General features: G+C 37.6%; 1 protein-coding gene across 18 annotated transcripts in view; it reads right to left on the reverse strand.

The window, feature by feature from the left end:
• The window catches only part of dlg3 (discs, large homolog 3 (Drosophila)), a 111,796-nt gene that overhangs the window by 48,202 nt on the left and 50,334 nt on the right, over positions 1-13,260 (reverse strand). For 9 of the 18 annotated variants that reach the window (XM_086024072.1, XM_086024071.1, XM_086024074.1 and 6 more), the window contains 6 exons: positions 7,449-7,502; positions 6,561-6,611; positions 6,198-6,322; positions 5,479-5,648; positions 3,737-3,873; positions 1,474-1,619 (listed from right to left, as the gene is read on the reverse strand). In XM_086024072.1, the coding sequence (XP_085880198.1) occupies positions 1,474-1,619; positions 3,737-3,873; positions 5,479-5,648; positions 6,198-6,322; positions 6,561-6,611; positions 7,449-7,502 (683 nt within the window). The remainder of the gene's footprint in view (positions 1-1,473; positions 1,620-3,736; positions 3,874-5,478; positions 5,649-6,197; positions 6,323-6,560; positions 6,612-7,448; positions 7,503-13,260) is intronic. The other 9 variants (XM_086024070.1, XM_086024080.1, XM_086024078.1 and 6 more) reach the window with 3 other exon arrangements.

Consider the following 13,260-nt stretch of genomic DNA (forward strand, 5'->3'; position numbering starts at 1 on the left):
ACAGAAGTGGGTCTTTGTTTTAGGAGGAACACATTTTGGAGCTAGTATTTTTTTTATTCCACCACACTAACCCTAATACAATCTCACTTAATTGGTCCAAAAACGATTATGTATTTATGAGAAATAATATAGCTTTATTATTTTCTATGCCGGCGTCGTAGAGTAAAAGGCTTTTCCACTAGATGGCAGAAGGTACAATTCTGGCATTATTCTGTTGACAAATCCTTATTCAAAGTGGGATAGCATATGCAAGTTATGAACAGACCTCAACCAGGGCTGATAAATCCAAGTTTAATTTGTTTTTAATAAGACAAATAGCATTATATAATATTGTTCTTCATATAAAACTCTTAATGACATAATCATGGTAAGAACCAAACAGTTTTTGACATTTTTTTTCCCAGTATATTACAGACACACATATATACAGGGACACAATCACAGCTCCTCAGTAAGATGCAGTAGCAATGGTTGTTCTTCACAATGGATAAAGAATATATGCCCGTGAGTACTGTTCTACTGTCCATCTACAAGTGCTTCACCACTGTTTGTGTTTAAATATACTTTGCATCAGGGGCGGAGCCATGGGTAGGCCTGGGTGTGCACAGGCCCACCCAGATTGACAGACTGCCCACTCACTGAGATTCTTGAAAAAAAATATATATACAGTACTTTTACATTTTTAGTAAATTCTTATTGCATTTTTGAATTTGTGTTTCGTTCTGTTTTGTATTTGATTGAATATTAAGAATGGCATCATTGTGGTTGTTTAAGGAAGATCTGAACTTCATATTATTCAGTTTGTCATTTTCTTTGAATATATGATGTGTCGGGATAGGAGGATTGTGCTCAGTGAGAGAAGTATTCAGGCCCACCCTGATTTTTGCAGGCCCACCCATTAGCCACGTTCTGGCTCCGCCTCTGCTTTGCATAAAGGGTTATAACACCACTATGATATTCATTAGCTCATCTATGGCATTTTGTATTGAGTATTATCATTAAGATAGAGGACTTTAGTAAGGCAGATTTAAGTGGTTTGGTTCCAAATTTTTGCTTGCAATTCAAAGCAAACAAAATGACAGAACGACAGCTTGTATCTTGAAAATAACTCTCTCTGACTGTTTTTTCTCCCATTGAAATAAGCACACCACATTGGCGTGGAAAAAGGAGTTTATATTCATAATGCTCCCATCGCATTACACATAATATAACATGGATTATCTAATCAGTAGAATAATTAATTATATAAATGGGAATAGTGAATCAAATGTAACATTATTTATAATGGGTTGAGATGTCTCTCAAAGTTCTGAACTCCTGTTTCCATGTGGTTGTTCAGTATTAGATTTTATTTATTTCATAATAAGTATAATAAAAAGGTAAGGAGTCAATTCTTCACAATCAAAAATGGAACAATCTATTAGCATTGTGAATATCCCTAACATGCAGCATAAGAGAAGAAGTCAATACGTACTGCTGGAATAGTCGGGCGGGGCGTACATGTCATTGAGGTGCACGGGTCCTGGTTTGGCCACCTTGAGGTAAACCATGTCAGACGTGTTCTTCAGGGCGGCCACCGCCTCCTCGTGACGCACGTCCTGAAGCACGATGTTGTTCACCTGAAATAAGAAACAAGTCGTCAGAAAACTCCAGGCGGGGTACACATACACACCAATAATCTGGACAAATGTGTGCAGTTTTCTTTTTCCTTTCACCAAAGACCTGATTGTTAGATGTCTCTTAAGGAAGTCAACGCAAAATTTTTTTTCCAAGAATATGTTCTATGCAAGCCCACTAGTTGAAACAGGGAATTCTGATAAATATTGCGTTTGCGGAATAAGTGTTAATCCACTCGTTTTCAGCCATCTCCGGGGGCGGCCATTTTGTCTTCTGTCGACTGAAAATGACATCACAACTGCTCACAACGACCAATCACGGCTCAGATTTAGAAAACAGGTCAGCCGTGATTGGTTGTTGTGAGCAGTTGTGATGTCATTTTCAGTCGACAGAAGACAAAATGGCCGCCCCCAGTCATGGCTAAAAACGAGTGCATTTTGCTGCTTAGTTTATATTCCACAAACGCATAATTAATCAGAATGCCGTATTTCAACTAGTGGGCCTGCTGGGAACATATTCTTGAAAAAATGTGTTTGGGTTGACTTCCGCTTTAAAGATTCTCATGAACAATTATCCTGGGCCTAATTTGAGCCTCTAACCTTCATTCAGATCAAAGAAACAGGCTCGATTACTGGATGTCTCTGAGAGATTATCCTGAGATTACCTTTAGGTGTGGGGTGAGTAAAGAGTGCATTTTTTCCCTCTTCCTGATGTGCTCGTAAAAAAGTCAGGGCGATAATCATTAAGCGGGGTACAGTCATACCGATAATTTGATCAAATTTTAGCATTTTACTTCCCCTAGATCCAGCAAACACCTGATTATCTGTCTCTAAAAGATTATCCAGAGCGATTATCCTGTTGTGTGTCCTGGAGTGTGTTCAGTGATTTTGACGGATAGGGAATGAAAACAGAAACACCAATGAAGCATGACTGACTGACATCTGAGAAAAGCTTCCAATCATGGAACATGGACCTTAGTTGAAACTTCTGAATACCATTGCAATCCATGGAAAAGATAAAGCATACTTCGTTTATTAAAACGCTCCTGCCATATTTTTGAAGGGAACAAGTTTGAGGCAAAATCGCTCCTCGCAGTTGTAGATGAGCATTGTACACAAACGGTGAAAAACTAGCGGCAACATAATCAATTGAACAATTTAAAGGGGGAAGTCAACCCAAACATTTTTTATTCAAGATTATGTTCTACGCAGGCCCACTAATTGAAACAAGGCATCCTGATTAATATTGTCTTTGTGGAATATGAGTTAAGCAGCAAAATCCACACATTTTTAGCCATTTCAGGGGGTGGCCATTTTGTCACTTCTGTCGACTGAAAACGACATCACAGACGATCAGGGCTCTGATAACGACCAATCACGGCTCACCTGTTTTCTGAAGCTGAGCCATGACTGGTCGTTATCTTAGCCCTGAGCAACTGTGATGTCATTTTCAGTCGACAGAAGTGGCAAAATGACTGAGGTGACTTCTCTTTGATTAAATATTTTTTTGTTCAGTCTCTCAACCTACATGTGATGCTAGATGGAAGTCTACATTGAATAAAAAGTGTTCTACCTCTTACACACAAGGGAGAACCTGACCCTTTTCTTCTTGCTGTGTGTGAGGTGTCTCACATAAAAAAAAAAAAAAAAAATGGTAAAGATGTAAACAACAAAATGGCGTTTACGTGTCGCACCAGCCAACGCGATCACAGCTCGGAGGATGAAGTGAGATTTGGGCATATTGCAACCGTGTGAGAGAAGCCCAAGGTTGCCTGTGTTGGAGTGTGCATGGTGAGAAGTGAGGTCAAAAGCAGTAGGTAGTGTCGGAGTACCTTGACTTACGACTTTATTCGTTCCCAATTTACACACGTAGCAAATTACTTTGCCTATTGAAATGAACGGAAATGCCAATGAGTTGTGGCTTTCTGCAGCTCCTTGTGAGTGTTTTCATTTTGCATTTGTATGTTTTACCACTTGTCCAGTTCAATAAACAGCTAAAAGCGCATCTATGGTTCTCCTTGCCCAGGGCCTCTTAGAATCTTAACTGCTCCATTTTTTTCCACTTCACCCCAAATCTCAGTTAACGTACAACTGTACTAGAAATATGAAAAGGGTCTTACAGCGAGCAGGCGGTCTCCCGTCTGCAGCCGACCATCTTTTTGGGCGGCTCCCCCTTCAATGATCTTGGTGATGTAAATGCTGTTGTCACCCGGGATGTGCTGATTGCCGATCCCTCCGGCAATGCTGAATCCAAGTCCTGGAAGATTGACATGAAAAGAGTGTAACATCCAAGAAGTAGAAAATGCAACACACCCAACACCTACGACATCAGTTGTTGGGACATAAACCATTATTAATTATTACTACGGACAATTGGATTAAATTAGGAAGACACTTTATTAGGTACACCGGCCAAATCAAGGTTATACAGTAATGCAAAACTATCTGCAATGTAATGAGAATAATGTTGAATTATAAACACATGTGCATGGTCACAAATTGTTGTTCCTTCTTTTACTTAACTCTATCACTGCAATCTGTCATTTCTTCACAATAATAATAATAATAAAAAAACAAAAATGAAAATGTATCTGTTCTCTCTGGTCAACAGAGGGCGCTTACACTTCTTAAACTTAGTCATTCAGATGCGCCAGCCGTTCAGCGCCGCTTTCGAAAATTCTGTTCTTGTCCAAAAATCCCAAAATTTTTTTGCATCTTTTATGAAACCCACCTGACCCAAACTGTTTAAATATATTTGTTTCCAGGGGGGCGGACGGGTGATCTGGTTTTTATGGGGTGTGGTGCAGGGGGTTATTCATGGCCTGATTGATATTCATTTTTGAGGCCGATGCAGATTTGGATATTTGGCAAGAACAAAATTCTGATAACCGATTAGTTGGCCATTTAATTAAAAAACACTTAAAAAACTTATTTTTTGCCCTCTTTAACACTTATAACAATAAAGATATGAATTAGAGGCAGGACATTTACAATACTTTGTCCTTTAATATTTATGTAACTTTATTTAGAATAGAGGGAAAAAGAATTAGCAAACATTGGCTGTTTTTTGGGGGGGAGGGATGCTAATTGCAAAGTCGGGAAAGACCCAAAATAAGAGTTTAGGTGTACAGTAGAATTTTCACGAGTCTTGCTAGAACCGCGTTTAGGTGGAGAGCCAGCAGCTACGAACAGAAAATGTGTAATACGGTTAATACGTATCTAGAAATAAAATAAGACGACAGCTATATTAGCAATTTAGCATGTGCTTGAATACCAGAAGATGCTAACGGGTGATGTCAGCTATGAGGAAGAGCTTGATGTCAAAAGTAAAAATAATTATAGTATCAGCAATGTTATTTGCTATATTTACTATTTTGCACTACAGAGTACTGAGTTTTGAGAGCTACACATTAATAGGTCTCAAAATTATTATTCGTATTTAATTTAGCTTTGCGAATTGACTTTTTTTTTTTTATTTGTTAAATAGTGCAGCATGTGTACATGAAAATGCTAAATTTATATACCGGTACTACTACACATAATTTCATATTTACAGTATACATGATGGCAAGTAGTGCAGGTCTTGCCTTACATGGACAATTTTAAAAACCTTGAAAAAGGACTGCCTCCCTCACAAAACCTCTTTAATATTCCTTGCATTATTAAAGTAATACTATTAATGTATTTGATGGTATGATGTCATTTTCTGAAGCTTGATTTCAAGAAAATCGCAAATCGAATCGAAATCGCAATATCTGTCAGGAAAATCGCAATACAATTATTTCCTAAAATCGTTCAGCCCTACTTAGGGAGTTCCGTGACATTTGCATTCCCACAGCTAAAGTGGCTGCGTGTGCATTACCTTTGGGCCCTTTGAGCAGGTTGACCTCCAGGATGGTCTCGGGCGGGGCCTGCCTCCGCCTCACCAGCAGGCGCACCACTGGCCCCGCCTCCTTTAGGGCCTCCACCGCCCGGCTGTGGACCACTTCTGACACGTCCACATCGTTCACGCGCAGCACGCAGTCATTAACCCTGCGGATGCGTATGGAGGGGTAACCTCATCGTATCATCATTACAAATGCTCCAGCCTCACTTTAGTTTTCAACATTTCTAGGAAAATGCAAGAAGCCTTGAGGAAACACACACCGCTGCATGGTGAGGAAAAACATTGTAATTTTATGATACCAATGATGCACTATTGCAAGAAAAAAAGTAGCAGTATTCGAGAAAGTAGGTAACATATTTTAGAGAGAATTATTTAAGTAATGAAGCTATAAAGTAGTGAGAAAGTATTATACAATCAAGCTGAAATATTACTAGAAAAAAATAATAATCAGAACATCAGAAAATCATAACTGCACAATAACGAACTTACAATAATCAGCAAAATAAAAAAATGATGATAATGTAAACCAACAGTCAACTAAATTTACAACATCAAGCAAAAACAAATCTTGATAATAACATAGTTGCAATTTTACAATGAAAAATTATATTTATGATAAAGTTATAACATATTAAGAACAAAAAAAAACTGTTATTTTAATTTTCTGTATATTAGTATATTAGTGGAGCCGTTACCCAAGCCTTCCGTCCATGGCAGCCGCTCCTCCTGGAATAATCTTGGTGATGAAGATCCCCGGATCGTCGGGAATATGCGGATTATCGATGCCTCCCGCGATACTGAAGCCAAGGCCCGAGTTCCCCTGAAAAAATAGGAGACTAATGTTGCAATATTACAGAAAACACGTCATCATAATTATTTTTTTTCAGCAACAGAAACAATATGAACAACTAAATACTCATTGTAGGCACAGAACGTGTACTTTTTCCAATTAAAAAAAACACATAAAACAGTTTTTATCTAAAAAAAAAATATTCCAAAGTTGAGCAACTGTTAAGAGGATGTAGCGATGTATGCTTCGACAAGTAGGATTGCCTTACCCTCTCCAAGATGATCTCTTCATACTTGTACATGCCATCGCTGCCATTCACCTGTGACACAAGAGATGACAATAGCTGCTTAGCAAGGCTGGCTTGCATTCTACACACGACAAGAATATTAGCTGTTTATCGCAGAGGATAAAGAATATATGCCCGTGAGTACTGTCTGTCTGTTCAACTATCCCTGGCCTAAATAGTTACAGTACTACCACAAAAAATTGATGCTAGTTTCGTTAGCCCGGCTATGGAGTTTTACATTGTGTATTCGCATTCAGCTAGTGGGCTTTTTGGTTGGTGACTATGCAAGATACAATTCTCTTGGTTTGATATTTTGTTTATCTGTAAATTTCAACTGGAAGAGGCATTAAACAGCCTGAAGCCTATTTGTTGATTAATTCTCCCTTATCTGCCAAACCGCAACTTTTTTTTTCTTTTTGCTTTTCTAAATTTTGCTCACAAGTCCAAGCAAAAAAAAAAAAAAAAAAAAAAAAAAAACATTCAAATGCGGAAGTCAGGTCACTCGTATCTCATGGCAGTGCTGTACACCAAAATGTTGCGACAAAATCCTGACATTTCAAAACAAACAGGATTTGGAACACACCTTGGATTGTTTGATTTACTAACCTTAATTGTTTTGTTTACACTCAAATAAAATCAGATTTTGAATTTATCCTGCGTCTTGGCCGTGACACTAAATGTGCAACGCGGCAAACTGGCAAAATAAAAGGCCGGGTCAAAGGTCAAATGGATAATGGATGTGGATGTCCACATGGCAAACATCTACACACACACACACACACACACACACACACGCACACCCACACACACACACGTGGAAACAGAGGGCGTGTGAGAAGAGAGCGAGGGAGAGAGGGAGGAGATACTTACATAAGGGCCTGCATCGAGTGAGTCTGCGTTGACAATGATGGGGGGAGGGTTGGCCTGTGAATATGAAGAGATACACATTATCTCAGCAGATGACGGTGAATGCGCACGCACAAACGTTATCACATGGGAGCCAAGTGAAAACGGGAATGTGCGAGGGGCTGAAAATGACCACAGGTGCCCAGAGACCACCAACAAACGAACACGCACGCACACACACTTTAAGACAAGGGGAAAACATTTGTGCTTTTAAAAAGAACTTGATATAGACATTTAACAATTAGGAATGTTTTTGAAACAAATAAATGGCTAATTGATTGTAAATGAATTTTTTAAAAGAAAGTTTTTAAAAATAAATTCTTAATAAATAATCACACCTACACTTTTATGTTTTAATTGAAATGAACAAATAGTTAATTAATGTATTATACATGAAACAAAAACAATCAAACTAAACAATATTAGTATATTTCAAATATTAAATGTAAGAGATTGTTGGTAAATGTTTGGTTAATTTATTGTAAATGTCAGAAAATACTAGTAAACTAAATAATTTTACTTGTACAAGATTTTTGTTCATTGATCTAAAGAGATTTTAAATTATAAATTAACCTATAACAATCTTACTAAAGTAAAAAAATGAAAATATGACAGTCTGTTCATTTAATTTGAATAAATAAATGACACATAGAAAAATAAAAACAATTACGGAAAATTTTAAAAAGTAGAATCAAAATTTCTTTTTGGAGATTTTTAAATAATGTTCTCATAAATAATAGAATAAAACAAATCTCAGTAAAGATACATATACTTTAAAAAATATTTGCTACTAAATAAATTGATTAATATAAGTAAAATGAACATTTTGCACAAACATTTACAGTAACACTTTTAAAATTTTATTTGATTCCTAATAGTCTTACAAAATAAGTAATTGCTATGGATTGAAAATGATGACAAGGATGATGATGATGATAATGATGATTTTTCAGCAAACTTCCTTTTAATAAAATATAAATATAATATAATATAAATATAATATACATATAATATAATATAATATAATATAATATAATATAATATAATATAATATAATATAATATAATATAATATCATATAATATAATATAATATATATATGAATGAATAATAGCGGGAAGAAATAAAAATAATGACTTCATCATACTGCACATTGTATTGAAAGCAACTGGAAATATATATGAACGTAGTCTGCATTGTTCAACTGCTGACGAGTAGCAGTCAAAATTCTGGAGGGACCCAGCTTCTCATTCAATAGCACGAGAAAACGTGTGACTAGCGTGTGCGTCTACAGTAGAAGTAATAACCTTATCAAAAATCAAAATTGAATTAAAATTGGACACACTTCACGGTGCAACATTACAAGACAAAAGTAGCCATTTGCAAGATTAAAGTCACAATATTATAATATATAATAATATATGTACAAGAAAACAAATCGGAATATTTACATGAAAAATAGAATTGAAAAAGAATTAAGGTGCCTCATGAAGCAGGAAAAAAATGCATTTGTTTCTGTCTGTGAGAAAGTTTACTGTATTCCAAAAAACAAAACAAAACAAAACAAACGGCACCAGTTGCATTATGAGATTTGGAGTCAAGACAAATTGAATTTATGAATAAACCCAGAAGTTGACTGTAAGGCACTAAATCAATCCACCTGTGGTATAAACCAGCAGTTTTATAAACTGCCTATCGCCATCTGACATAACAAGCAAACAAAAATAAAAACAAAACAAGATAATCTCAATACAAGTAATCTCAACATGCGTTTGTTTAACATCGAGCAAACAAATCAAGTACCTGGGATTAGACCGGATTAGCGCCTTCATCCCCCCTCGGTTCCTAGAACGGTCATCCACTTTTATCTGTGGCCCGCCCCGAGGAAGACGAAAAAGCTCAATTTGAGATCATGTGAGTGGAGTAACACTAAATCTTAGCGCACATTTTTGGCTGCCTGTGCGCCAGTAAGGCCATGGAGGGCCAAATAGCAATTTACGGCATCTGGATAATCCTTTGATGGGAAGTAGGTTAAGGATTACAGAGGTCAAGTCAACGGCATTTCACAGATTGATGGCAATGCAGGTTGCACATGCGCCAGGCTACTACACACACACACACACACACACACACACTGCTCAGGCTGGAGACATTGATCTAAACAGCTAAAATGCATTTATTTATTTATTTTAAGAATATGGATTATTGTCAAGGAAGTTATAGTACAAATTTAATCCTCCAACACTTGAACCAATAATTGGCACATAAGATAATATTGTCGCTACCAGCTATAAAGCAGAGGTTGGTCAGGGCATTAGCAACGTTAAATACAACAAATTGCTTCAATCCAATAGTACGCAAGCCCATATGGCTTTGTTTACACACACTGAAGGCAGACATGAAACAAATTGTACATACCGTGAAAAACTCCACAAGCCTCATGAGCAGGCAGTGACAACACGGAAACACAGAATAATACAAAAATAACAGAAACATTCAAGCTTCCATAGCGTCAAGATGGCGTATGTGTGGCAAATGTGCGCTTGACTCTGGGGATGCTGACGCCACCCACAGAAGCGAATGCAGGGCACAGGCTTCATCCCAATTGTTAAATAATCAATGCGTTGCCATAGCAACCGCTGCCTGCACACAGCATTGGCCAGCAGTCCTACTTTGCAGCATCCCCCTGATGCACCTCGCCGCTTGCAGCACATCTTTTCGCCTGCCTGTGTTTCCTTTTCAGACACTCGAACACAAACATAGCCAAAAAGCTTTATTTCACAAAACCTTCACATCTATAACAACATTTGTTATTTTTATTAGAACGCCAATTTTCAACACCCACTCCTACATTTCAAAATAGTGAAGCTGATTCAACTGAATTCCCACTCTTGCCAGAATTCCACATTTTCCACGAAATTAATTCCCATTTTTAAATGAAAGGCAACCTTTTCCAAATACAATTCATCCTTCCATATTGCTCGATTGATTCACATCATCCACACAACTGTTCAGCTCCTTCAGAACATGTTAGGAACTATTTTTCACATTTCTACATATGACAGTATTCCCAAATCAATGAAGAAATGTTACACATTTACCCACTCCTTTCACATTTTCACATCAATGAAATCAATCCAACTTCAAACTGCTCAGTTCACTTAGGCCATCTTGGAAAAAAAAATTCACACTCCCAATAGTGCCACATTTTCCCATCATGCACATTTCCTAAGACAACAATTCAATGTAGTCACTTAATATATTGACCTCCTCATTCCACATTTCTGAAATGATTTAAACCACTCCAACTTCAAACTGTAAAGCTCATTCAGGACATTTTGGGAACTCTATTCCCTACACTTTTCAGTATTATAGATTTTCCACGACAGCATTCCCAAATCAGACATTACGGCTGTGCAATAAACCGAAATTCAAATACAAGTACGATTATTACACTCCATGATAACAAAATTGACATAATCGTAAAAAATGATTACTTAGATTTATTCATATCCAATGCAATATGTTTGTTTGCACAAGGAAAGTAATTTCATACAGTTTTTGGTCCAAAAGGACCTTATGTACATTTATTTGTGTTTATATTTTTTGTTTAAACATGTTCTTGTTTTGTCCCAAAAAATAAATTATCGTTTCAATAATCGTGATTTCAATTATTACCAAAATTAGGGATGTTCCGATCAGGTTTTATGACACCGATACCAATACCGATCATGCATGAGTGAGATCGGCTGATACCGATACTGATTACGATCACATGGAATATCTCTATATTTTTCCATTTATTTACGGTGACTGCTATTATGCAATATTATATATAAAAAAAACAGCAATATTATTGCCGCAATTTTGACAAAAATCTATATATATTTTCAAAAGCATGAAGAAATCCAACACAACAATTACTCAGTCACAAAGATAACTGAAAAACTTTCAATTTACCAGCTTTTAGTAACAACGTTTTTAACAGGTCAAAATAATCATCAGTCTCAAAAGACTTAATTATGCAAAAAGTCAAATAAATAACATGCCACCTAAACATTAAATGGTTCAGAATATAATCAAAGTAGAAAAAAATAGGCACATGCAGGCTTCACTTGAATTAACTATTCAATGAGTTCCTGAATTGAAACGACTCAGAAACTCAGTTAATCTATTTGTGAATTATAAAATGATATTGTGGGTCTGTTGTCCACAAGTGACCTACAATGCGTTTCCCTCCCTGTGGCATAATGCCACTTATGCGCTGTGTCCGCCTTGACTTTATTCAATGTAGCGAGCCTCGTAAACTCACCATAGTCTCCCAATTGCTTCTTCAAATGTCGGATTAAGTTGGTTGTGTTGAAACCTTTGGCCATGCTCGCCGCGCGAGGTACTTTTTCATGGCATATACAGTATTACAAGACGCAAACTCCACACACACAGCAGACTATGCTATGTTCACACCAACTGCGGTGGTCTGAATATTCGATGAAAGTCTTTTATTGCCGATCAAAACATCAGATCACCCGCAGCTCATGCTTCGCAGCCTTGTGTTGCGTCCCTCCCCTCTGCCGAGGCGCGGCTGCGTTTGGGAGCCTTTCTGGCGGCGCGTTTCAATTGGAGTCAATGTAGATCGCGCGGGCGGGCACGGTTGCGTGCGGGGCGGCGCGAGGGATGCTTTTGGACGGAGGGACGTCGTCTCGTATTAAACAAATCAACTTTTTTGCCATTTCGTCTCGCCGCAACCAATCAGCATCGGCCATACTACGTCGCACACAGCCAAACAGCGTCCTTTTCACTCACGCTTTTTAAAAAATTTTTTTATTTTTTTTACAGTTTTTAGAGTGGCTCTGTTTGGCTGTGTGTGAGACGTAGTTATGTAGTATGCCCAATGCTGATTGACTGCCGCGTAGCGCAATGGCAAAAAAGTTGACTTGTTTTTTACGCGACGAATGGGGCGAATGGACACTTTTTCTGTGCTTCACAACGTCCCACAGCTGCAAACGCATCATTCGCACCGCACCGCCCTGTACGCAACCGCGCTTTCGCGAGCTACATTGATTCCAATTGAAACGCGCCGCGTCTTTGATGACAACATTACCAAATCTATGCAGACATTTAACATATCTGTATTTACCTTCCACATTTCTCAACCAAACCCAAATTTGGACAGTCTATATCACTGGTGTCAAAGTCAAGGCCCGGGGGCCATATCCGGCCCGCAACCTCATGTTATGTGGCCCGCGAAGGCAAATCATGTGCGTCAACTTCACGTTTCTTGCTAATTGTTTTCACTTTTAACAACACTGAGATATGAGCTACTGCAATGTGTTATTTGTTACCAATACTCCCCTTCAAAATAAATTGAAAAATAATTGAACAAACAATTACTTTTAGCTTCTAATTTCGATACTACTGTAGCTATCCATCAATTTGTTTTGTATATGTGATATTAAAAGGCAGTCATACATTTATATGGGAACACAGTCATAACGGCCATCCGAGGGACACCATAACTACGATGTGGCCCCCGACAAAAAATGAGTTTCTCACCCCTGCTCTATATTATGACATTTCAACACTTCAATGAATGATACAGCATTTCCCTTTAACATCAGATTTTCAGTCAAGTCAAATGTATTTATAAAGCCCTTGAAAAGAATCTGAAAGGGCTTCAAAGGCCCACACGGGACAAATATTAACAAGATCCCCTGATCCCAATCCCACAAGAGGGCAAGGAAAAACTAAAAATAAATAAAAAAGAAGGAAAAAGGAAG

This window comes from Filicampus tigris, chromosome 2 (assembly GCF_054856515.1).
Source record: "Filicampus tigris isolate MCC_2025a chromosome 2, RoL_Ftig_1.0, whole genome shotgun sequence".
Taxonomy (NCBI): domain Eukaryota; kingdom Metazoa; phylum Chordata; class Actinopteri; order Syngnathiformes; family Syngnathidae; genus Filicampus; species Filicampus tigris.